The 23,506-nt window shown below is 68.7% G+C and overlaps 1 protein-coding gene across 3 annotated transcripts in view; it reads left to right on the top strand.

Annotated features, from left to right (window-relative positions):
• ABR (ABR activator of RhoGEF and GTPase) overlaps positions 1-23,506 on the top strand; it is a 70,817-nt gene that overhangs the window by 11,927 nt on the left and 35,384 nt on the right. The window contains exons 1-2 of one of the 3 annotated variants that reach the window (XM_067565872.1): positions 7,692-7,879; positions 16,717-16,901. In XM_067565872.1, the coding sequence (XP_067421973.1) occupies positions 7,819-7,879; positions 16,717-16,901 (246 nt within the window). In that variant the 5' untranslated portion in view covers positions 7,692-7,818. Of the gene's footprint in view, positions 1-7,691; positions 7,880-16,716; positions 16,902-22,182; positions 22,449-23,506 lie in introns of those variants that run through there. The other 2 variants (XM_067565871.1, XM_067565874.1) reach the window with 2 other exon arrangements.

Below are 23,506 nucleotides of genomic sequence, written 5' to 3'. Positions count from 1 at the left end.
GTGTTTGGAGGGTGAGGCTGGAAGCGAGGCGAGGTGCCACGCAGACGCTGGAAGTCCCTGTTCTACCCAGAACAGTTTGTTAACGCGCACTGTGGTGACACCTCAGCGACCAGCCCAGCTCTGCGCCCCATTGTGCTAGGTGCTGTACGCAGAACAAAGGCATGCTCACACCCCCGTGGCCCTGGCCTGCCCTGGAGGGGCTGCCGCTGGCTGGCAGAGGAGAGCTCAGTCTCGAGGGCCGTGCGACCACTTTGCCTGCCTGCTGCGTCTGCGGACAAGGCTGCGGTGTCGTGGGCATCAGGCTCATCACCACAGCCCGGGCAGAAAACCCCTGAACGTGCTCCACGAGAGCCATTAAACAGCCGCCAGCCTCTGGCTCCCCGGGCTGAATGAGCCGGCAGGCGGGAGTTTCCTCGCAATCTGCTCCATCCAGGGAGCTTCCCCTCTGGGCCCTGGGCCAGGGTAAGGTGCTGGGCCCTGACTCCTGCTCAGTGATCTGCCTCCATCCCAGCCCAGCCTCCCCTGCAGAGCGGGGCCCTTCCCGCACAGGGCGTGGCGAGGCCCGCAGGGCCCAGGTCTCACTCCCGTGGGGCCCCAGGGGGTGTGTGGACTGGGGGGGCGGGCGGCTTCTTGCCCTGGGTCCCTGCTGGCTGAGGGAGAGAGTGGCACAGAAAACCCCTGCAGGGAGCTGGGCCTGCCCTCCCGGCTGAAGGGGGCCGCTGCACGGTCTGGTTGCCAGGCGTGTCTCTGCAGCCCCCTGGCACTGTGTGTTGGGGGGGAGAAGAGGGGAGCAGGCTGTGTCTTCTCACGCAGGGGCAGGGGTGGCCGTCACTGGGGGGCAGGGAAGAAATGCTGCCCTGGGGGCTTTGCGGAGTGGCTGCTCTGGAGGGGGTATGAGCAGAGGTCTGTGGCATGGGGAGGGGAGAGAGATGGGCCTGCCTGTGAACGTGGGGGCAGCAATTATAGACACCCCCCTCCGCCCCCCGGCTGTCTCAGCAAGAGAAATGCAAAAGCCCTTTGCAGCCCGGGCCGGCCCGCGGGGGCCATGCTGCTCTGCGCCGCCTGCTGCAGGGGCAGACGCGCCCCCCGTCTCGCTGGTGCAAGCTCTGTGCCTCGCCGCCTCCTGGCGCACGTGAGCTGCACCTGGGGCCAGCTGTCCGTGGCTGCTGCTCGCTCGCTGTGTGCAAGAGGTGAGTGGTTTCCTGCCGCGAACGGGGAGACGTGTGCAGCGCACGCAGCCAGGGCCTGTCCTCGCCTCCCGCCTGACCCGCCCCGCGCAGCGAGGGGCTGAGACGTGGCCGGGTGCCAGCTGGAACGCAGGCTGGAGTTCAGGGCTGCTGCGTGTGCAGCCCGGCCGCCCCCCCACCACACGCAATATCCTGCCCCTCTGCACACCCCCCACGCCCCGGCTGGCTCCCAGCCCCGCCCGAGTCCGGTCTCCTGTCCCCGCTGCCCACACGGTGCTGGTTTTGGCTGTGCACACGCAGTCTGTGGGTTTGCTGCTCTCTGTTATGGGCCCTGTTCCCGGGGGGCTCGGGAACTCTCCGGGGGACCCCCAAGAGTCTCAGCTCCATCCCCAGGGAGCTGGTCTCCCCCCCCTTTGGAGCAAGTGGTGGAACGGCCCCAGAGCAGGTTCCCCAGAGGCATATCTGAGCTGCCCTGGGCCGGGGAGGCCTGGCTGGATTGGATCAGACCTGAGGTCCCGCTAGACTGGTGCCCGTCTCCTGCCGGTGGCCCCCAGCTGTGTGCCAGAGATGCCTGCCTGGGCCGGGAAGGAGGAGGTGCGGGGCCTGCCTGGCACTAGCCTTCCCTTTGCTCTGCCCCCAGGTCTGAGCGGCGCTGTCAGAAGCTGCCCTGCTCTCTCTACAGGGGCCAGAGACGAGGCCCCGAGAAGCCCGGTCGGGGGGGCTGACGTGGCTGCAGCAGGCTGCATGCCCCATGGCTGTGCGGGGGGCTGGGGAGGAGGAGGTCTCCCGTGGTGACTCAGACCAGGGAGGGGAGTGGGGGACGCAGGGCCCCGTGCCCCAGCTCCCGGCTGCAGCAGCAAAGCTACTTCCCGTGCTCTTGGCACAGCTTCCCCCTGGCATCCCTCCAGCTCCGGCTGCCCCGGTGCTGCCTGGCTCCCCGGCTTTCCCGCTCTGTGCCAGAGCTGCCGAGTGCGAGCCCAGGCCATGTCCGGTCCCCCCCTCCCCCACCAACTGCGCTCCCCGTGCCCTGACCCCGGCAGGGTGCTGGGTGCTGTCCCCTTCCCCTCAGGCGCTCCCTGGTGCCGGCCCTTTGGCTGGGCCTGGCCGTGTGGTGCCAAGGCTTCCCGTCCCTCGTGGGCGGCTGGGCTGGTGGTTCTCGAAGCTGAGTTTGTGCCCGCTGCGGCCCGGCTCTGCATCGCTGGGATTAGGCCACACGGTGGAGCTCAGCCACTCACCGAGGCTGCGGCACAGACTTCCCGGGGGCGGCCGCGTCCTTAAAGCGGCGATGGGCTGCGTGTTTTCCTCATCTCCCAGGGCAAGGGCAGCTCGGATCCCCGTGAGCCTGCAGCCTTCCTGCCTGCCCGGCTGCTAGCGGGACAGAGCCTGTGCCACGGAGCTGGGGCTGCCGGGCTGCGTGCGGGAGGAAGAGGAGGTGAACCAGGCCGGGCGGTGGGAATGGCTCTGACACAAGCGAGGGGGCTTTGCCATGTGTCGTTTAGCCCCAGACGGCGCTGCCGACGGAGGAGAGGAAGGGCTGGTTCCTGAGCGGTTCACAGCCCAGGGTGGTGTGTGGCCCTGGCAGACCTGAGCGTAGCTTGCTGGCACGGGGCGGGGACTCTTTAAAGATCAGCCCCCCGCCCGCCCCCGGATCTCATCCCAGCAGGATGATGATCGCTGTTTCTAGGGTGCTTTCACCCCACGGGGGCCCTGGAGTACTTCACGCTCATCGCTGGCAGAGTTCGTAAGCAGGCATGGACGCACACTAGGGAGAGCTGCGGCCACCTCTGGTGTGGGGCGCGGCGGGGCCGAGGCCCCACAGCAAGGGGCAAGAGAGCGCTCATGCACTGGAGAGCGCTGGGGGCAGAATGGCGCTGTCTGAGCGGGAATCCCCCAGCCCGCTGGGGTAATGGCCTGGGGGCCGCTGCTGTCTGCCCTGAGCCTGGGAATCCTGCTACTTCGAACGAGCCCCGCCGCTGGGCACAGCCTGGTGTTGCCTGCGGGTGCACGGGGCACGTTCTCCTTCCTCTCGGCTGGCCCGCAGCTCAGCCCCAGCCCTGCGGTCCTGTGCTGGCCGGGAACGTGACTCTGCAGCGTGCGGCGGGGGGGTGGCGCTCTGTTTGCATGGCCGTAGAGGCCCGTGGGTCCCCCCCCCACCGGACTGGGTCACGCTCTGTGTACCAAGGGGGCACTGGAGGGGTGTGTGGGGGGAGAACGGCTCAGCTTCCTTAAATAGCCCTTTGCGAGGCGTGGATAATGGCAGCTTCCCGCGCGCCGTGCAGGCCTGCACCTTGTGCGGGTGACTCACCGCCGGCTGACTCACAGCTTTGCCTGGCAATGAGCTGGGGGGGGAGGTGGGCACCGGTGCCGACCCAGCCTGCTCGCCAGGCCCCGCTGTGCCGGTCGGGGGCAGCCCGGGACACAGATCAGCGGCTGGCGTCGATCCTGCTAGCAGCTCCGTGCCCCCTGCCGCGAAGGCTTTTCCCCTAGCGGGGTCCCCAGCATCTCTTCCCTGGGCTCCGGGCACCACCAGTTCCCCCAGGGCATCACAGCAGAGCCACCACGCCCGGGCCAGGCCGGCGGCCAGCATTCGCCCAAAGCGCTGCAGCTCCCGGAGGCCGGAGCGTTGTGAGGCAGACGCCGGGAGGGCCGGAGGCCGGCTGGCAGGGCGGTGATTTGCGTGGGTACGCCCAGCTGAGGGCGCGCAGAAAGGCCTGTCCGGGGCCCTGCTCTGTGGCCGTGCGCCCAGGACTGTGCTGGGGAAGGCGAGGTGCTCCGGGGCCAGGAGGACAGGCAGGGCGATGATGGCAGATGGTATCGGGCGCCAGGGGCTGCTTGTGCGGGTTGGCAGTAAGCAATAGCGATGCGCCAGGCAGATACCCACGGCCAGGCTGCCGGCCCGCAGCCTTGCGGCCCCTGCATGGCTAAAGGCCTCTGAAGCGCCAGGCCGGTTGCCTCTGGTCCTGCTTGGTGACCGGCAGCTTGGGCCAGGGCTCCGGCTTCTCCAGGCCTGCCGAGGACGCCTGCCCCGTGCCTTTGGATTCGCCTTGGCTGAGAGACCCACAGGTGTGGCCTGGGAGCTGGCTGTGTTGGGTGCCCGACGCTGCTGTCTGTCTCCCAGCCCTGTGGGGCGGGCGTGAGCCAGGCTGGGGGGCTGGGGCGATGTGCTGTGCCCTGGGGTCAGTGCGGGGCAGGCCTGCCCACGGCGTGGGGCTGGTGCTTGCAGCGCAGGCTCTGGATGCGTCCCGTGCACTGGAACTTCAGTCTGAGTGCTCCCCGTCCCCTCCACGCCAGGCCCCCGTGGGTCGCCCTCTGCCCCACTGCCTGGCCTCCCGCTGGGGGCGGCACGACCTGGGCCAGCCGAGGCCTGGCTCTGGCTGGGATGGGGGGCGGGAGCACTCTCCCCGCTGCCGGTCCAGCGCCGTGGGGATGGACAGGCGGACACGGCCGGCTCCAGGTTGCACGCTTGGCTGCCTCGCTGACATATCCCGGTTGATGGCTCCCGCGGTTCCCGTTTCCTTTGGCTAAAAGCAGAGCGGGTTGGATGATTAACTCCTTCCTGGCTGAGCTGCTGGGCGGCTTCTCTGGGCCCCGCTCGGGTCCCTGCAGAACTGGGGCCGATGCCGCTGGAGCACAGAGCAGCGTGTCTGGCTTCTCCATGGCCCGGGGCGGGGGCCGGCGGCTCGGTGTGGACGCTGTGCTTCGAAATGGCCTGGCGGGGTCTTGGGGGGCCTAGGAGTGGGGCTGGCTGGAGGTTATAGTCTCCCCCCAATCCACTGCCTCCGTCCTGCCACCAGGATGATGCGCACAGGGACCAGGCACCAGCCTTGGGCTCCCGTCTCATTCACTCGGCTCTGGCGGGGCCTTGTTTGTTGCTGGGGCCGTAGGCTGAGGAGCCGGAGCCGAGGAGGACGTGCTGGGGCGGGGGGGGGTCTGTGAGTCTTGCTAGACAATCTGTGGCGCTCTCAGTGCTTTATGGCGGGGCAGCGGGGGCAGCGTATCATCCCTGTCATACAGGAGGGAAACTGAGGCACGGAGGCAGGAAGTGACTTGGCCACGGTCACCCAGCGAGTCGGTGGCAAAGCTGGGGATGGAACCCAGGCGTCCTGCAGCCCACTCCCCTAGTGCAGGTGACCTGCCTCCTGCCCACGCACGTCCCGCTTGGGCCTCCACTGGCTGGACTTTGTGCAGTGGATCCATGGGGTGAGAGGAGGGACAGGAGCGTGCCTGGCCGGGGCGCTCCCCTCCCACGCTGCAAGGGGGGGCACCGGCTGAGCCAGCCCCAGAGGGGAGGGAGCAGCCAGCCGGGGAAGCCCCGGACACCGAGGAAGGGCTGGCATGCCCAGGCGACTTCGCCAGCCTCCTGTTCACAGTGTGGACCCGTTGCTGTCAGGGGGCCAGTTGGGCTGTTGGGCTGGGGGGCAGAGGGGGTGTCTCAGAGCCTGGCCATTCCCGCTGCCTTGGCCACAGGGCTCTGGGTCCCCGTCCCAGGGCAGACACAGGAGCTCTGCAAGGCCCTGGCTTGGACCCGCCCTCCCCACCCCAAGTCCCTGCGTGCTGCATCCCGCGGGGCAGGACCACGCCTTGACGAGGCCGGGGTCTCGGGATCTCGTTTCAGGAGCTTCCTCCAAAGCAAACCGTGTCCAAAGCGCTAAAACGCTGGGCCCCCGTCGGCTGGAGACGGGCCTGGGCAGCGAGCACAGGGTGCCCCTGGGTGAGGGCAGCCCGGGGCCGGAGGCCGCGGGATCCAGGGCTGGCTGTGCCCCGGGCCCGTCCTGTAGAGCGGCCAGGCTGCCCCGGCTGTTCCCTGGCAAGCGTCCCGGCTGGTACAAAGGTACAGGCCGTCCATCCTCTGGGGCGTGGCACAGATCTGCCCGGCTGCCACTTGGAGCCTCTGGGAGACGTGCCCCTGGGAAGGACGGGGTCCGGGAGGCTGTCCTCTGCAGGGGGGGCTGTCAGCAGGGGAGGAGAGCCATGAAATGAATCTGTGCCCGTCGCGGGGCGTCTCTGTGCACCCCCCCCGGGGGCTGCGGCCCCTGGCTGGCTGGGTGGGGGTGGCTCCCGGGGCTATGAAGACGATTGATATCCCAGGGCCTGTCGAGCCCCTCTCCTCCCCCACTCTCCCCACTCTCCCCACGTTCCCTCCAGCCATTCCTTGGGGCTCTGTCCTCGCGGCCGGGGCGCGGAGCCGTTCCCCTCTGGCTTGCTAAGTCCGGGGCGGCAGGGCTGCTCGCTGGCCTGCGTGAAACGAGCGGCCGGGTTCTCGGCCCTTTCCCGGGGACAGGCGTCACCCTGCCAGCTGGCACCACCGGCCCCGCGGCTGGCAGCCTCCATCCATGGACTGAACGTCCCTCCTGCCTCGAGGGGTCCTGCCAGGGCAGGGCTCAGCCTGCAGAACGGGCGCAGTGCGGCTGCCCGGGTGGGTAACCCTGGCCCTCCCGACTGCCCCTGGCCTGGCTGTATCGACCCTTCCCGCAGGCGGGGCCAGGGGCTCATGGCTGCGCCTTGGAGAGAGGCGCCAAGCGATGGGCTGGGCGGGCGCCTGATCCCAGGGTCACCTCCCGTGTGCAGAGAGGCTGGCGCCCCTGCGTGGCTGCCACGGCCGCTGCTTGCCTGCTGGCCGGGTGCCTCCTACGCGGAAGCGGGGCCAGCTCCAGGGGGCCCAGTGCAGGAAGATCTGTGGGGCCTCCTTTGCCCCTGTCACCCCCAAAAACCCCACAGACTGCATTACTTCCACCAGCCAAAACCCCCCGGAGGTCACAGAGCCCCGGGAAATGCGCTGAACAGGATTTCAGGGGGAAGCCGGAGTGGGTCCCCCCGGCGCTGCTTGGAGCCTCGGCCATTGCTTAGTCGACTTGTGCCCGGCGCCAGCCCAACTGCCCGGCTCTGGGTTGGGGGAGGGGGAGCAGTGGCCGCGGGGGGTGCGGCGGACCCAGCTAGTAACCATTCCCTCCGTGCACTGGCGGCATGGAAAATCCTCGCCCTCCGCCCCCGCCCCGACCCCCGTAAACTCAGGTCGCTGATGAGCCCAGCGCCACTCCGGCACCTCCAGGCCGTGGGGGTGCCTTCCCTTTGCTCCCAGCTGTCACCTGTGAAAGGGCAGGCGGGCAGCGGTGCCGAAATGCAGCCACCTCTGGGGCGCGGCGGTGCCGAAATGCAGCCCCCTCTGGGGTGCAGCGCTGGCTGCATTTCAGCACCGCTGCCCCCTGCCCTGGCACAGGTGACAGCTGGCAGGGCATGGCCAGGCTACTGCCCTCTGGCCAGGGTGCCGGAGCGCAGGGAAAAGGGCCTGCAGCCCCCTGCCTGCCTGCCCGCGGGGGCTGGCTCCGCTCCCCGCCCCATCTCCCGGCCGAGGCGGCGGGGGAGGGCGGGGGGAAGGTGCGGGCTGCCATTGGCAGGCACTGGCTGCTCCTCTCCGCAGCGGAGCCTCTCCTCCCGGCAGGGCAGCGGCGGGGGCTCGAGCATCCCCCGCTGCAGGGTCGGGGCTGGCTTGGGCTCCCCACGCCGGGCTGCCAGCGCTGCTTCTCCTCTTCCCCCCCCCCCCGCTCCCCATCCCTCCTCCCTCCGCTCGCCGCCTTTGTTGGGAGATGTCTGGGTGGCCGAGGATCTGACAGCCAGCGCAGCCTCCCCGAGCATGGAGCCGCTCAGCCACCCCGGCCTGGCACGGCTCTCCTGGATCGACACGCTCTACAGCAGTACGTGTGCTCTCGGGGGGGCCGGGGGGCGGGATGCCAGGCTGGCTTGAACCGGAGCCGCTGGCTTCTCCCGGCTGCGGGAGCCGGCGATGCTGGGAAGGGCGCGGGGTTCCCGCTCAGCTGGCCACACGGTGCCCGGCGGGGGCATGGGCCGGCTGAGCGCCTCTCCAGCCAGGCTGCAGCGTGCCCAGCCTGATCCCCCCGCCCCCCCGTCACTACCTGTTGTGTAACGCTGCGCCGCGGGGGGGGGCAGGGGCTGACCTCCCCTGGAGGGAAGTGGCTGGGTGGCAGGATCCACAGGAGGGCAGCTGACCTCGGAGCTGGTGTCCCTGCCGCCTGCGCCCGGCGTTAGCCGGGGCCCTCTGCTCAGCGCAGCCCCCTCCCCGGTGATGCATGTTCCTCTGCTGTTTGCCGTCACTGCAGGCTGCTCCGGGAAACGCTCCTCCCCCCCCCATCCCTTGGCACGGGCATTGCCAGTGTCTGCGGGTGGCACGGCACCAGCAGCTCCATCCTGGGCAGCCACAGCTGGGGCAGGTTGCGTCACCGGACAGGCCGACTCCGGGGCAGGCGAGCGGGGGGGAGCCCAGCGAAAGCCAGGCTGTGCGGGGGGCGCGCTCTCTCGGGGGAGAGGCCCTCGCTGGCTTGTCCCTGGTTGGCTCCGGCGGGCACAGGCTGATCCATTCAGCCGTGCCCAGTTCCCGGCCCCAGAAAGGGCTGGTGCTCCTTGGGGGCCTGGCTGAGACCACTACGCTTCCATGGGCCCCTGGGGGCGGCCTTGGGGGGCAGCGATAGGGCTCGGGGGAGACTCAGGCGTTGCTACCGCAGCGTCATCGGCCCCTGCCCCGAGCAGGGCCGCGCCGCCGGGTAGAAACACCAGAGCCGTCGCTTCCCGCGTCGCTGGCGGGGTGACCGGTGCACCCCCGGGGGTCTGGCCCCGCACTGCCTCTGCGCCTGAGGCCACCTTCCAGCGGGAGCAGGGTGGTGTCAGTGGGTCACTGGGCAGCTGTGCCCCTGGCACGGGGCCTCCCTGCCACCCCCTGTGCCCCTGGTTACGGCCTGGCGGAAGCCGGTGGGTCGCCTGGGCTGGGGCCACTTTCCGGTGCCCCCTTTCACAGCCTCAGAAGGTGCCACTTCATCTCCGGCAGGGCCCTGCCTCTGCCAGCGTGTCCCTGGGATGGGGTACACTTTATGAGAGTGTATAGATGGGCTGAGGGCTGTGGGGCTGTGCGTGGAGGGGGCCCGTGGCACATGTTTGTACTGGGCCCCAAAAAATGATGCGTGGGCCCTGCCTGAGAGCGCCGGACTCCTGGGTTCTGTGGCTGACTGGCCGCGTATCCCGGGGTGAGTGCCGGGGTTTCTCCCCGTGTGGGGCAGAGCTGAGGCCTGGGACGTGCTTTGAGGCGCTCTGTGGGCAGGGCGAGCGTGGTGCAGCCCCCCCAGCAGGGCCAGCGCTGGAGAGCCCCCCGCTACGGTGCCTGGCCAGCCCTGCAGAGCCGGGGATGTGGCTCCGTCCCAGCCCCCGGAGGCAGCTAGCCCGCGGCCTTGAAGGCCCCCTCCCAGCCAACTTCCCCGAAGGCCCTGGGAGTGTTGGGGGGGACGGTGGGGCTTCCTGAACTCTGCCCCCTCTCCCCAGTTCTTGGGGGGTGGCTGCAGGCTGGACTCGGGGGGCCGTGGGTAGCGGTTCTGCTGAGGGGCCTCTGCCCCCTGTGAAGGCCTTTGCTCTGGAGCTGTGGAGCAGCACGGGGCGAGTGGCGGGGCAGGCTGCAGGCACAGCGATGGGGTGAATGGCGGGGCAGAGGGTGCACGGGGCGATCCAGGTCTGTGGATGGGCCAGATTGCTCCCGAGTGCCCAGGCCTCTGTGCGGCCCCTGGCTGGATCGGCAGGTGCGATCTGGCGGCTCTCTCTGGTCTGTGCGCGGGCGGGGGGTGGATGTGCGGGTTCAGGACCCAGCCTGGCTGCAGGGTGGGGCCAGTGAGATGGACGGCTGGTGGGCGCAGAGGGAGTCTGGCTTGGGGCTCGGCAGCGAGCTGAGTTGGCGGGTTTTGTCCTTCTGTGTCGCAGACCCTCAGGCCGAGTTTGGCATGACTGGCAGTGCCTGCTCGGGGGGCCGGGGGAGCCAGGCCTGGACAGGGAGGGGTGCTCTGGTGCGTGCCCGACACCCGGCTGGCTGGCGGCTCAGGAGTGTGAAGATCCCCCAGCCTTTGGGGGGCAGCATGTGGCCTGCTCTAGTTACCAGGGATCTGCTTTCGGGGTCGGTCTCGGGGCCTGAGGAGCCGAGGCGCGGTTGACGAGCCGTGTTTCGGAGCACGCTGAGGGGTGTCCCGGCTCCCGGGGGGCCGAGGGGGAATGCTCTGGAGCCATTAACTGCACGTGGTGCCCTTTGTGGGGAAACGTGAGAGCCGGAGGGAAGCCGGGACTGGGGACTCCTCCGCCAGCAGCGTGGTCGTGGCGAGCTCTCCCGCTCAGGCCTCGGACTGGCTCTGCAGCCCCCCTCGGGTGCACGCAGCCCCGGCGGCCCTGCCCAGACCCCGAGTTTGAGCCGGAGAGGTCCGTGCGACCTGCCTCCCCGTTAGCCGAGCACGTTTCCGTTTCCGGGCCGCGGATGGTCTGCTGCCTGGGTCTCCCGGCTCTCCGGTGGGCGTGAGAACCGGGGTGTGCCGTGCTGCCTGCTGGACATTGTTTTCCTCCCTCCCAACCGGCCTGTGGTTCTGCTGGGGACTCTGCTGCTGTCCTGGCCCGGGCGGTGGCAGGCGACTTGCTGCTTCCTCTGGCTGCAGGGTGGTCGGGTGACTTGGGATCTAAGCGCCGTCTGGTGGGTCTCTGCTCTGCGGAGCCGCTGTCTTCAGGGTAGCCTGGCCCAGGCCTTGCAGTGCCCGGAAGAAATGCCTGGCACCACCCTGAGCCCTTTGGGGGCCGACCGGGGGCCTGTTGGTTCCCAGGCAGGTTGTACCAGTTTCTGCCCTTCCAGACACCCCTTCGCTTGGCAGTGGGTGCTGGGCCTGCTAGCCAGCTGGCACAGGCCTGGCTGGTGTCTGAGCCTTCGGCGAGTTCCCAGGACACGGGCCACTTGTGTGAGAGGGAGCAGGAGGGAACGGCTCAGGTCGGTGGGTCCTAGTCACAGTAAAGGGCGGCCCCCCCCCCCCCCCCCCATTGCCCAGGATTCCTCAGTGGGGCCCTTCTAGAGAAAACATCAGCTACTGGCTCACGAGGCCTTGGCCCTCCGGGCCCCAAGCGAGAGAGGAAGGCAGAGCACCAGCGAGCTGCCCGCCCACTCTGCCAAGCAAGTCCGAGCAGCAGAGGGAGCCGCTGTGGTGCAGACTGGGGAACGGGCAGGGACAGGCTGTAAAGGGAGGGGGCCGTGCCCCTGCCGGGTCCTAGACCTGCGCGAAGTCCCCAGACAGCCAGCTGGCGATCTGCTCTGGAGGTTATTTCCAGCCCAGGCTCAGCTTTGCCAAACACTGAAGCCGCCCCCGTGGGCGATCAGATCTCCCAGCACAGCATTCCCACGGCCTGCGCTGGCGTTCCTGGGCGCTCTGCAACGAGCCAGGCCCTGCCCGTGGCCGGGAAGACCCTGGCATCTCCGAGGGGTGCAGCACAGACCTCGGCGCTTGCTGGGGATCGTGGCTGCTTCCCTGTGGAGGAAAGAAGAGGTTTCTTTGCCAGTGCCCGCCTCTCTCCGTGGCTCTGCCAGGGCTGGCAAAAGGCATCCTGCGTGAGGGCTGTCTGCCCACTCAGCCCCGGTGCAGATTTGTGCGGGGCTGGGGTAGGGAGCTAGGGAGGTACAAGGGCCGGGCCCACGCGGCAGAGCCTAGGTCTGAAGTTCCCCTGCTGATGCTGCCTCCTTCCTAGATGGCCGGGGACGGAGCTGCCACCTGTGGCTGTCAGGACTGGTGCAGCCGGTCCTTGTGCCAAGACAAGGCATCGCAGGCCGGCCTCACCCCTGCCTCGGCGGCGGCAGTCTCCCAGGCTGGAGATGCTGGAGCATAGGGGGGAGCCCAGGGCTTCTCTCCCTGTCCCGTCCGTGTCTCGCAGGGAGCGCGATGCGTCCCTGGGAGGTGGGGCGATCCCTCCCCAGTTAGAGATGGGCACGGGGAGCGCAAGGAACTGCCGGCTCCCCAGCCTGTGGCACGGGGACTGGCTGGGGTCCCCCCTTGCCCTGGCCAGGCCGCGGGGATGCTCTTCTCAGCCTGGCCAGTCCCTGCGCTGCCCTGGAGCGAGGGAAGGGAATAAAAGACGGTTACTTACCGGGAACGGCTGCTCTTCGAGATGTGTTGCTCAACCTTAATTACCGTTCGCGGCCCCTGACGAGCTGACCCCGTTAGCCGGCCGCTCTCCCCAGGCTCCCCTCCAGGCGGGCAGACGCGCAGCCACGGCCACAGCCATGGAGACGCTCAGTGAAGTGGAATGACGGGAGCGTTCGTGCAGGGGGCTCCGGGAGCCGCAGTGGCCGTAGCCCAGCTGCAGACAGGCTACACTCTGGGGGCCGGCAAGGAAGAACGGCGGGGGCCCTGCACGGAGGGGGGCCCGGGCTGGGTCAGCATCGAGCCAGGAATCCCCGGACTGCACCTCGCCCGTCTAAAGTGGAGGAGGAGGAGGGCAGCCATTGCAGGTGTGTGCTGTGCAAAGGCCACGTCCCCTTTACCTAGGAAAGGCCCAGGACACAAATAATGGGGGGGGGCTGCAGTTTGGGTTTGAAGGACATCAGCAGAGGAGGGTGCGGAGAGCCTGAAGCTGGGATAGCAGGGGCTGCAGGTTGGTGCTGGGGGGATGGGGCTGTGGGTCGGTGTTGAGGGGCGTTGGCAGAGCTGGGGGGGCTGTGGGTCAGTGCTGAGGGGCGTTGGCAGAGCTGGGGGGGTGGGGCTGTGGGTCAGTGCTGAGGGGCGTTGGCAGAGCTGGGGGGGGAGTGGTGGGAGATCGCCCAGCACCTACCTTGGCTCTCCCTGTGATTTCCCGCGCTCTGCCGCATGCGTCGAAGCCCTCCTGTGCCTGTCCCGTTGGCCGGAGGTGGCACGGCGCCAGGCCGGTAGGAGGCGCTGCCAGGCGCGGGGAGGGCGATGTGAACGCAATGTTTCTGCCTTTGAACCCGCTCTCTCCGCTGCACGTCAGTGCTGGGCTCCCGGCTCTGCCCTGGGGCGCTCAGCGGGGGGCCAGGCACACAAAGGGGCAGGTGGCTCATCCCTGGGCTGCGGCAGGCGGGGGCGGGCAGAGCCGGTGGTGTGCAGTGAGCACGGGCCGGGACGTGTTGGCCCTGGGAGGATGGCAGGGGAATTGCGACCTGTGCGGGGCGCTCACAGAGACGGCGCGAGCTCTTCCCGCTGGGCCTGGGTCCTTTGAATTCTCTAGGAGCCTGAGGGGACGCGTCTGACCCTGGCCCCCCACCCCACGCACACCCTCCTGGGGCCCCAAGAGCCAGCCGGCACCAGGCTGCAGGGCGGGCAAGGGCCCCTCTCCCTAGGCTGGAGCTGGCCGGGGACCCTGGCGTGCAGGGCATGGAGCGCTAAGCTGCTGGGCAATGGGGGGGCAGGGCTGTTGGGTTTGGCCATCCAGTGAAGCCTGGGGGGCCCGGGGCTCGGCTTCCCAGGGCCTTGGGGCCTTGGAAGAGCCATCCCTGAATCTGGGTGGCAGCAGGGCATCGAGCAGTGGGGTGAGGAGGGGCTGGACTGTGGCTGCCTGAGCACCCCTCCCGGGCAGTGGTTCTCGACATGTGCCTGGCGGTGGGGCGTAGGGTCGTTCCCGGCGGGGTAACGAGAGCGCTGGCGTGGCCGTGGGGGAGCCAGGAACGTGGCTCCCTCCACGCGGGTCTCGCTGCATGGGGCTCGTCCTTGGGTGAGCGCTCCGGCAGGGCCCAGAGACTGCTCCCTGTTGCCCTGTGGCTTCTCTGTCCCGGGTCCGGTCCAGGGCCCACGTGGGGGGGAAAAGGGGACACTTTACTGGAGGCCCTGGGGGGCCCGGCCCAGGTTGCAGCCCCCCTGGGTATGTGTGTGGGAGGGGGCCCGTGTTAAAAGTTTCTACTGGGCCCGAAAACACGATGCTCGGGCCCTGGTCCGGTCTAATCTCCGCCCGGCCTCCGCTGAGTCGCTGGGTGCTGCCCACACCAGGGGAGCGCGTAGCCCACAGCCCCGCTGGGCAGATGCCCCCCTGCAACGGGGCCGGCTCTGGTGGGAAGACTCCCGGGAGGAAACGCCTCTCCTCGGGGTCGCCTCGCCTCCGGTGTCTCTCTGCGGGTGGAGACGCCCTGGCCCGGTGGCTGCCCCCTGCCGGCTGTCATGGCCGCCATCTGCGGTGATGCTCCCTGTCCCGGCTCTGGGGTCCTGCTGCCCTGGCCCCATTCCCCCCCCCCCCACCATCCCCCCCCATCCTTGCGCAGCCGCGGCCCTGGAGCAGGGAACCACCTGGGCTCCCTGCCAGGCAGCCCTGTGCCGACAAGCCGAGCCGGGGAGAGCGCGGTGCCCCTGCCCCCTTCCTGGCGGCCGTGGGAGGCTGAGCCTGCGGCTGGCAGGCTGGTTGCCATGGAAATGGCACAGGCCCCGCTGCGGAGCTGTGGGCTGGGGACGGGGGCAGGCTCGTGGCCTGGCCTGGCTGGGGCGGGGGGGCTGGCACCACAGGCCCTAGGAGAAGCGTGCCAGCAGCAGCTGGTGGAGATGCGGATAACCCTGGCAGAGCTGGGGGGAGCGAAGGGCCGGGCTGGGGGGGCCAGGCTGGAACGGGGGGGCGGGGTAGAGCCGGGCTGTTGCTCTGAAATTCACCCAGGCTCCTAAACGAAGCCCAAGCGAACCAAACAAAACCCACTCGGGCGAGCGCCCCACCGGAGCGCCGGTAGCGGGGGGGGGAGGCCCCGAACGGATCAGGATGTTCCCAGAGGCGTGTGTGATCCGTGGCATGCCCCCGCGGGCAGGGAGGTGCGCGGTGCAGCCCTGAGATGAGAATCCACTCCACAGCCCGCAGGATCTGCCACCGCTCGCCCCCGGGGCCGGCGGGCTGGGGGACAGCGAGTGTGCGGGAGCGCTGACAAGGGTGTGCTCAGCTGGAGTGTCCGGGCCGCGCCGGAGCCTGGCCTGCTGTGCGTGGGCACACGTGCGCGGACGCTCACACCTTGCGCCGGCCGCCGGGCTCAGACACAGCGGGCCGCGGCCGTGATGCATCTGAGCCACGTGGGCTGGGCCGCCAGGCCGGGACCTGCGCCTGGGTCGCTTGCTGAGCTGGGGTGGTGTCAGTTCGCTCCGTGCCTTGATGTGCGCCCGTCACATCCCACGCAGACCCAGCCTGCTGGGCGCCAGGCAGCACGGCCCCCAGCCTTCTGCCCAGCCAGTTCTAGGTGTCCCAAGCGCTGGGCTCCGGCCCTCCCTTTCCTTGGTGTCTGGGACATGATTCCCCGTGCTAACAGTCCCAGCAGGGGCCTCTTCCCCCTCTGGCTCGCACTCACAGGGCTCTGACCCGGGAGGGCTTTGAAATCCTCCTTGAGTTAAAGATTTGTCAGCTTTAACTATTAAATTGCAATGCAATATTAACTGCCGCGGGGTGTTGTGCTGTGCGGCTTGAGTGAGCCAGCTTCACGTGGGGCTCTGGGCTGGGCACACTCAGTGCAGGGGGCTGGGTGTGTGTGTGGGGGGGGGGCGCTCTGGGCCAGGCACACTCAGTGCAGGGGGCTGGGTGTGTGTGTGTGTGGGGGGGGGCTCTGGGCCGGGCACACTCAGTGCAGGGGGCTGGGTGTGTGTGTGTGTGGGGGGGGGGGCACACACTCAGTGCAGGGGGCTGGGCCGGGCACACTGTGCAGGGGGCTGGGTGTGTGTGTGTGGGGGGGGGGGGGCTCTGGGCCACACTCAGGCACACACTCAGTGCAGGGGGCTGGGTGTGTGTGTGTGGGGGGGCTCTGGGCCCGGCACACTCAGTGCAGGGGGCTGGGTGTGTGTGTGGAGGGAGGGCTCTGGGCCAGGCACTCTGCCAGAGCTGGGTCCCTGCCCCTCCAGGGCAGTGCTGTTGCTTGCGTGTGTCAAGGGCGGGTGCCCCTCTCCCCGCGGGTGTGCCCGTGCTGCAGGGGGTGGCTGACTCTGGGTGGTGGAGGGGGCCGTGATGGACCCCGGAGTGGCAGTGACTGGCGCAGGGTCGCTGGCTGTCAGATGCTTGCAGAGAAGCTGGGGAGCTGTTGGTCCTCTGAGTGGGGGAGCTGAGAGGGCTCCCCCAGCCCTGGCCGCCGCCGCCTTTCCCCCCGCCATGGTGCCTGGCCAGAGCAGCCCTAAAATCAAAGGTGCGCGACCCCTGCAGCCCTTCAGTAGGAAATGGGCTGGCTGGTGGCTTGCCGGGCTCCGGTGCCAGTTCTGGTGGGGGGCTCAGCGCTGGGGCGCCCCGAGGCCAAGCGCCCTGGGAGCTGGCAGGGCAGGGAGAGGGCCCCTGCCCCACAGGAGGGCCTGCAAGGGAGGGAGCTGGGGAGGGGGGAAGGTTTTCTTGTCTCCTGTGCAGCATCAGTCTGAGTCTCAGCTCCCACCTGGCCCTGGTACCACGCACCCATTGGCTGCTGGAGTCAAAACATGGGGGAGGAGCTAGGGAAGTGACATCACATCTGGGGTGCCCCGCCCCCAGCTCTATAAAACGCAGGCTAGTGCAGCAGGCAGGGATGGCAGAGCGCCCGGCGGGGAGGGGTGCAGCAGCTGCAGCAGGGGGGGAGATAAATGTCTGATGGGTTAGCCGGGTGTCAGGCCTCTGGCCAGCCCCTCTCCCCCCAGGGGTCTCCGGCTGGGCGCTGCCATGGCCGCGCGGGGCCGGCGGTGCCCGGTGCGCTACGCCTCCCTGGGGGCCCTGGTGGCAGACACTCACCGGCCTCTCCTCTGCCTCCTTGCAGACTTCAGCTACGGGGCGGAGGACTACGACGCGGAGGGGCATGAGGAGCCGAAGGGGCCGCCGGAGGGCTCGGAGACCATGCCCTACATCGACGAGTCGCCCACCATGTCGCCGCAGCTCAGCGCCCGCGGCCCGGAGACCGGGGACGGCGTCTCGCCCACGCCCGTCGACGGCCTGGGCAGCGGGGTAGGTGGCCTTGCGACGGCGCTGCCCGGCACGGGTGCGTCACGGCTGCGGTGTCCCCGGGGACCTGGCGCTGCGATGTTCCCATCCTCCGGCGTGCCCCCTTCCCTCCGCTCTTGTATTCAGACCCTTCCCCTCTGGGGCCCCCAGCTCAGTCCGCGGGCCCTGTCGGCCTCCCCTGGCTTGAGAGCAGGGCGCGGCGTTGTCTGGCTGCTCCTTTCCTAGCGTCCCTTTCGGTTCGGTGCCAGGGCTGAGCAGCCAGTGCTGGTGGTTCTGGGCAGGGCGAGTGTCTGGCTTCGGTTGGCCGGGGCCACGGCCCTGTCCCTGCCTTGGTGCTTTGAGGTGGGGAAGGGCCAGGATGGCTTGCCAAGTGTGTCCTCCCCGGAGGGAGGAGCTGTGGAAAAGCTCCTACGCTGTCAGCAGCCAGGCAAGCATCCCTGTTGCTGACGGTGCATAGCCGGGTGCATAGCCGGGTCCAGCTGAGGGGCCTGGCTGCTCTGCCTGGGGAAGGTGTGCAGGGGTCTCTGGCCGGTCGTCCTGTTTTTCCCCCACTGCCCTGTGCAAGGCACTGGGCGGCCAGCTTCTGCTCTCCACCCCAGAGCCAGCTGCATTTCAGTGCTATTTAGGGGCGCTCTGGGGTGAAACGCTGCAACGCTATGGAACATCTCTTGGGGCCAGCAGGGGGTGGAGTGGAGCAGGGACCCCTCTCTCTGCCCCCATCTTGCCCAAGGGCATGGAGAGCACAGCTGTTTTTTTGGGGGGGGTTATGTCCGTTGACTGGGGGACAGGGCAGCCTGCTGCATGATCCGGGGAAGCAGGGTCGGGGGAATGGCCGTGTGCCCCCCTCTCCTGATGCCTGAGCTCTCCGAAGCGGGATGAGGGTGTGGGGGGCTTCTGCTTCCGTGGGTGGAGCTGCCCAGGCAGGCCCCTGTGCCCCTTCCCTGCCCCGGGCAGCACCTTGCAGCTGGCTGACGGGGCCAGTCCCCTCTCTCGCGGGCTGCACACGCCATCTGGTGGCAGAGGCTGGGCTTGGGCCAGCTGAAGGTTTCTGCTGGAAAATTTTTCCATCAAACATTGTTGGGGACAAAAAGGCCTTTTAAGCAGCACCCTGTTCTGAGTCTCTTCAGCCTTTCTCTCGATGGGGAAACCCGAGCCAGCGTTGGGGTTTTTCATTAAGAAATAAAAGTGGGTGGGGGGGGACTTCAGCAACAACAACTCAGGGTCAAACCCAACTGTTTGTTTGTGGGGAGGAGGGGAGGGTCATTTGCCATGCTCTGAGCAGCGCCAGCGTCTGGGAGCCTCCATGGGGTTGTATCATCCCAAACATTTCTTGGGGCTCTGATGGCGCTGGGCAAACAAGCCACGCAGCCTGGTTGTCTGGCACTGATACACTCCACCCAGCACCTTCTCAGCTGAGGCTTTCTGGATGGCTTGGTGGGGCGAATGCCTGATGCTGTAGCATGAGACGAGCCCTTTGCCAGGTGCTGAGTGCAGCTGGGGGATGAGCGAGCCTTCCTGACCCTGCAGCAGTTGGTCCCCTTGTGCCCTGGAGCATGGGGCTTGTTTCACAGGCCATGCTGGGCTTAAGGTAATGTTTCTTCTCGTCGCTATAGAGCCCTGTGTCCCAACTGCCTGGGACTCCTTGTTCAGGGTAAAGCGGTGTCAGAAAAGCCTGGGTTCTGTGTCATCTGAAACATTAAGATGTAAACCTAGAAGCAAAGGAACAGGAGTGGAGTGAATACAAAGGCATGGCTTCCTCCCACCCCCTGAGCGGGCAACACCCTCCTGGCCCCAAACCGCCCGCCCACAGAAGGGGAAGGCAGGTGGTGGCGTGTCCCAGCGGAATGAGCTGGATCGGATCCGACCCTGCCTGGCTGGGGTCTGGAGGCCAGCTGTGAGTTTCGGAGTGTGGCTGCTTTCGCCTCCCACCAGTTGTTTGGCTGGTGCGGTTTCCCCACCAGATGGCATCAGCAAGCAGGGACCCGCCGCTGGGTTTACTGACGTCTCATGTTTCCACTTCCCCAATGTGGGAGGAATGGTGTCGCTCTGGGCCTGGATTGTCTCTTCCTCCTTCTGGCCCCCCCCCCCCCCCCCCCCGGCTTTCCCCTGCGTTACTGTCTGTAGATTGGCCTGAGCCGCCTTCTTTCCCCACACGGCATATGGGCTAAAGCCACAGCCCGGCAATGGGGCACCGCACCCAGGTGGGAGGTGGGGAGGGGGCTGGGTGATGGCCCAGGGGGCCATGGTCCCGAGCTGCTGGCTGGCGAGCCAGGATGGGGCAGCCCTGGTCAGCACTGATGCAGACAGCGAATGCGGGAAACAGCCGGCTGGGCACAGGCCGGGAGAGGGGCTGTCTCTTTGATCTGCTGGCTGGGCAGGATCTTATCTGTGGCTGACTCCTCTGAAGGGGTGGGCAGCTGTGGCGCCTGGGTGTGGCTGGGCCCGGCAGCTCACTTGTGCCGTGCTGGGGCTGGCTGGGTGCGGCCGTCTCTGTAGCCACCCAGCCTGGGTGTCGAAGGACAAAGCCGCAGGTTGTTCCCTTTCCCAGGGACACCCCTCCCTCTGTTCTCCGCGCCCCTGGCGGCCAGCGGCTGGGGTGAAGGGTGCTCCTCGGCTGGCTGCCTGGCCCTCGGATCCTGTGCCCGGTTAGAGCCGAGGACAGGGTCCCTGGCACAGCCCTGGGCAGAGCTGCCATCGGCCTGGACTGGCGGCTGCCCCAGGAACTCTGGCCCCAGCCCGATGGCGGGCACGTCCTGTTAGCTGCTCCCATTCCTGGGGGTGCCCATGGAGTCCCTGCCTGCAGGATGCATTGCCGCTGACCCTCTGCTCCCCATGCCTCCTGCTCTCCTGGCAGCAGAGCTGCCGGCCCTCCCACCGCGGGGGTATCCAGCCAGGTCTGCCGTTCTCCAGCTACTGAGCCTGGTGCTGGCAGAGGCCAGCTGGGGCAGGAGCTTCTGCCCTGCGCTGCCTCCTGAGCCGTCCCGCAGCTAATGGGATTTGGAGGCATCCTGCTGCGGCACTGGCTCTGTCTCCAATCCCATTATCTGTAGCAGCTCTGTTCCAGGCTGCGTCCAGGGCCCTCTGGCCACCCCGGCTCGAGCCTGGCGGCTTTAACCCCCTCGCAGCTGCCTCCTCCGCATGCGAAGCGGGGCCGGCTACTGGAGCCGCCACGCCTGGGACCTGCCAGCGGGAGGCAGCTGACTCGCCCTTGGCTTCTCCTTGTCCCAGGGGGGCTCTGCCCTTCAGAGAGGCTGCTGCTGCCTGCAGGACCCCTCCATGGGGCTCGGCTGAGAGGGTGGGAGCCCCTGGGCTGGCACCGCTGCCCTCTTCCTCTGGGCCGGGGTGGAGAAGGGTTTCCGGTGTGGCTGAGTTTTTGCAGTGGAGGGAGCTGCCCTGGGGGGCACAGGGTCTGGGGAGGTGTCAGTCCCCTGCAGTGGGGCAGGGAAGAGAACCTGCTGTCCCAGCAGAGCAGGCCCCGGGGGGGTGAGCGGCGCTCTCCCCCCCGGCGCCTGCACTGGGAGCGTCGCTCTGTTTCCTCGGGAGCAGCTGTGCACTGCCGTGGGGCCGTGCTGCGTGTGCTGGGCGCTGCGCGTGGGAAGGAGGGGGTGTGGTTCTGGGTGAGAACTGTCCCCCATCCGACCATCCCCCCGCCCGTGGAGATCAGGCTGTCTCCCAGCTCTGAGCACCGGGGCCTGTCTGGGGCACCTCTGCTCCCGAGGGCTGAGTCCCGGCGCTGGTCCTTAGCCACGCTGAGGACGGGGCCGAGAAGCGATTCCTGGCCGGACCTGTGCTCTGGAAACCCCCTCCCCCCGTGGGCTGTGGTCGCCCTCCCCCAGCCTGGGCACTGGTGTCACGCAGCCGTGGAGGAAGACAATAGGGCCCACACACATGCAAAGCGTGTCAACCTCAGCTTCCTCTTTTGCTGGAGTGGGGGGGGCGGGGGGAGCGGGCAGGCAGCTATTCCAGTAGCAAAGCTCCAGCCCCACGTCCGTAGCCCTCAGCCAGCTCCCAGGGCCCTGCGGGACTCCGGCCATGCCAGGGCCTCCGCCCGTGGCTCCGCTCCCTGGAAAGCCCTGGCCTGCCTCGGGCTCTGGAGGAGGCCCAAGAGGGGGGTGGTACCCAGGAGGCAGCTGTGTCCCCTGGGGCTGGGGCAGAGGGCTCTGAATTTGGGCCTGCGAGGCTGAGCTCCTCGCTCCCCGTTGCAGGCTCTGCCCGACATCCCGCAGGGTGCAGGGTACGGCAGCTGGCCTGGTGGCCGGGTCCGCGGGGAAGGGGTCATGCGGATCGCGTCGTTCGGGTTCAGAGCCAGCCACCGGTGGGGACGCTGCACCTGTCGCAGTGGGGCTGGCTTTGTCTGTCGCTGGGGGGCTGGGGGGTCCGTTAGGGGCATGCCCTAAGCTCTCTTGCAGATGTACCTGGCTGCCCGGGCCCATCCTACCCTGCTCCTGCCTCCAGGCTGCACCTGGCGCCTGAACCCCTTTGGGGGAAGTCCCAGAATGACCCCGTCTCACCCTCTCCCTACCCAGCCCGTCATGCACTAAAATGTCCCTCCCGGACGCCAGCTGCTGCTCTCATGACCAGCTGGGGGCGCCGCAGAGGTGCTGTGGGGCAGGGGCAGGGAGCTTGGCTGCTGCTCCCTGCGCTGGCCAGGAGCAGGGGGGTGGAGGAGCAAGCCCCGGGGCAGGGTCGGTGCTGTGGGCTGCGTGTGGGTTGCAGAGGAGGCTGGGTGGGGTCGGGGGGCGTCACCCTGCAGCAGCTGGTGCTGGGGTGTGACGGTCCAGTGCCGCTTTGCCTGCGTTGTGTCCGGTGGGACTCCAGGGCCCTGTCTGTGACCGGAACGCTGGGAGCCCAGCCTCCCCTCCGCCACACTGCTTCCTTCGCCGCTGGGGTGAGCTGCTTCCCCAAACGCTCGCCCTGCATTGCAAAATCCCACTCTAGAGCCTGTCCCGTGGCCCTGCAGGCATCTCCCCTGCGCGCGGCGCTGGCCACAGGCCGGGGAGCAGCCCCCCCTCCCCGGGCAGGGCAAGGCAAGGCAAGGCAAGCGCTCATTTCCTGTGTTCGAGTAGCCGAGCAGAGTGGAGCGCAGCCGGAGCCCGGCCGGGGCGGGCTGGGAAGGGGTTAAGCAGGCACGTCAGAGCAGCTTGTGCCGGGCTGGCCCCTTGCCCTGCGCTGACAGCCCTGGAGTTTCCGCAGCCTCGTGCAGGCTCCGGCGCAGGCTGCCTGGAACGTGGTTTCCTCTCCTCTCCGGGAAGCCTGGGGCCAAGCCGCCCCGGCTGGCGTAGGCGGGAGCGCCGGGGCTCCCGTAATGGCTCCTTGCAGCCGGAGGCTGGGGCCAGCTCGCGGGGCTGAGTCAGGCCAGGCTGCCCTGCTGGCATAGGCCCCCCTGGAGCTGTGGGCCCTGCCCTCTGGCCGCCTGCTGCTGGGCCGGCCATGGAGGAGGAAGAGGAGGCCATCGGGTATCTGGACAAAGTCCTGGAGGATGAAGAGGATTCTGAGCCAGGCACCCCTACCAGCCCTGGCCTGGGCTTTCCCTTCCTGGCCTCCAAGAAGGTGGGCGCACATCCGTCCGAGGAGGAGGGGGGTGCTCGGCTGGGCAGGGGCTGTGTGTGGGGGGGCCTCGTCAGTGCCAGCTGTGTGACCTAGTGAGGGCCCGTGGCACTGCTGGGGTAGCAGAGAGCCTGGGGGGCTGCCCCGGTTGCTGGGGTGTAGGTTGGGGGCACAGGCAGGGAAGTGCCCTTATCCAGCAGGGCCATCACTCCTGCCCCTCTCTCTCCTGCCTTGTGGGAGCGAGCACCCCGCCCCCCCCGGCACAGGCCTTTCAGCGCACAGCGAGGGGAGCCTCGGGCGGCTGGTGGGCGACCCTGCTGCTTGCTCTGGTCTCCCTCCGAGGCTGTGGCGATTGCAGGCACTGCAGCCCCTCCGGCTCCTGGGGCATGTCCCCAAATGCCGTCTGCCCCCTCAGGCTAAGCAGGGCCCCAGCTGCGGGTCCCAGGGCCAGGGGCTCTGGGGCTCCCCTGCGTGTGGAAGGGCTGCCTGCCAGCCCGGGACCCGCTGGCAGAGCTGGAGCAGGGGCAGCAGCCGCCCCCCCTCAGCCCCGATCCCCGGGGCCTGCGCTCCCCGTTCCCCTGTGCGTGGATCCCAAGCTCTGACCTTGCCCTGCCCCCCCCTTGGCGTGAGGCAGGTGCCCCGGGGCCGGTGCCTTGCCTCCCGGGGCTGGACTGGTGGGGCCAGTGCCCTGGCCGGGCTCCCCCTACGGCTCTGTGGGGCAGGGCGCGGAGTCCCGGCTGGCGCTCGGCAGCGCTGCCCTGGCATGGTCGGCAGGCCGGCCGGGAGCCGAGCGGGGCTGGTAGCGCCCGGGTCTGCCCGAGGGAAGCGGGAACAGCCCCAGGCCTTACAGCAACTAGGACGAAACCTTAGAGGCCCCGGCTCGGGCGGGAGGGGCTGAGGGTGCTGGGCACAGGCAGGTGCAGTGGGTTTCCCCTGCTGGGAGACAGGCCTGGGCAAGGGTGCTTGGCGCCGTGGGGAGTGATCCAGGCCCTTCGCTGCTACCCCCCACCCTCAGTCGTCTTCACAGCCATTGCCCCCCCCGCCACCCCGCGACCCCTCTT

This window comes from Emydura macquarii, unplaced genomic scaffold (assembly GCF_026122565.2).
Source record: "Emydura macquarii macquarii isolate MOO-44397 ecotype Brisbane River unplaced genomic scaffold, CSIRO-AGI_Emac_v2 contig_2699, whole genome shotgun sequence".
In the NCBI taxonomy this organism is placed as follows: Eukaryota; Metazoa; Chordata; order Testudines; family Chelidae; genus Emydura; species Emydura macquarii.
Note: the sequence above shows the minus strand (reverse complement) of the source record. Positions and strands in the feature narration are given on the sequence as shown.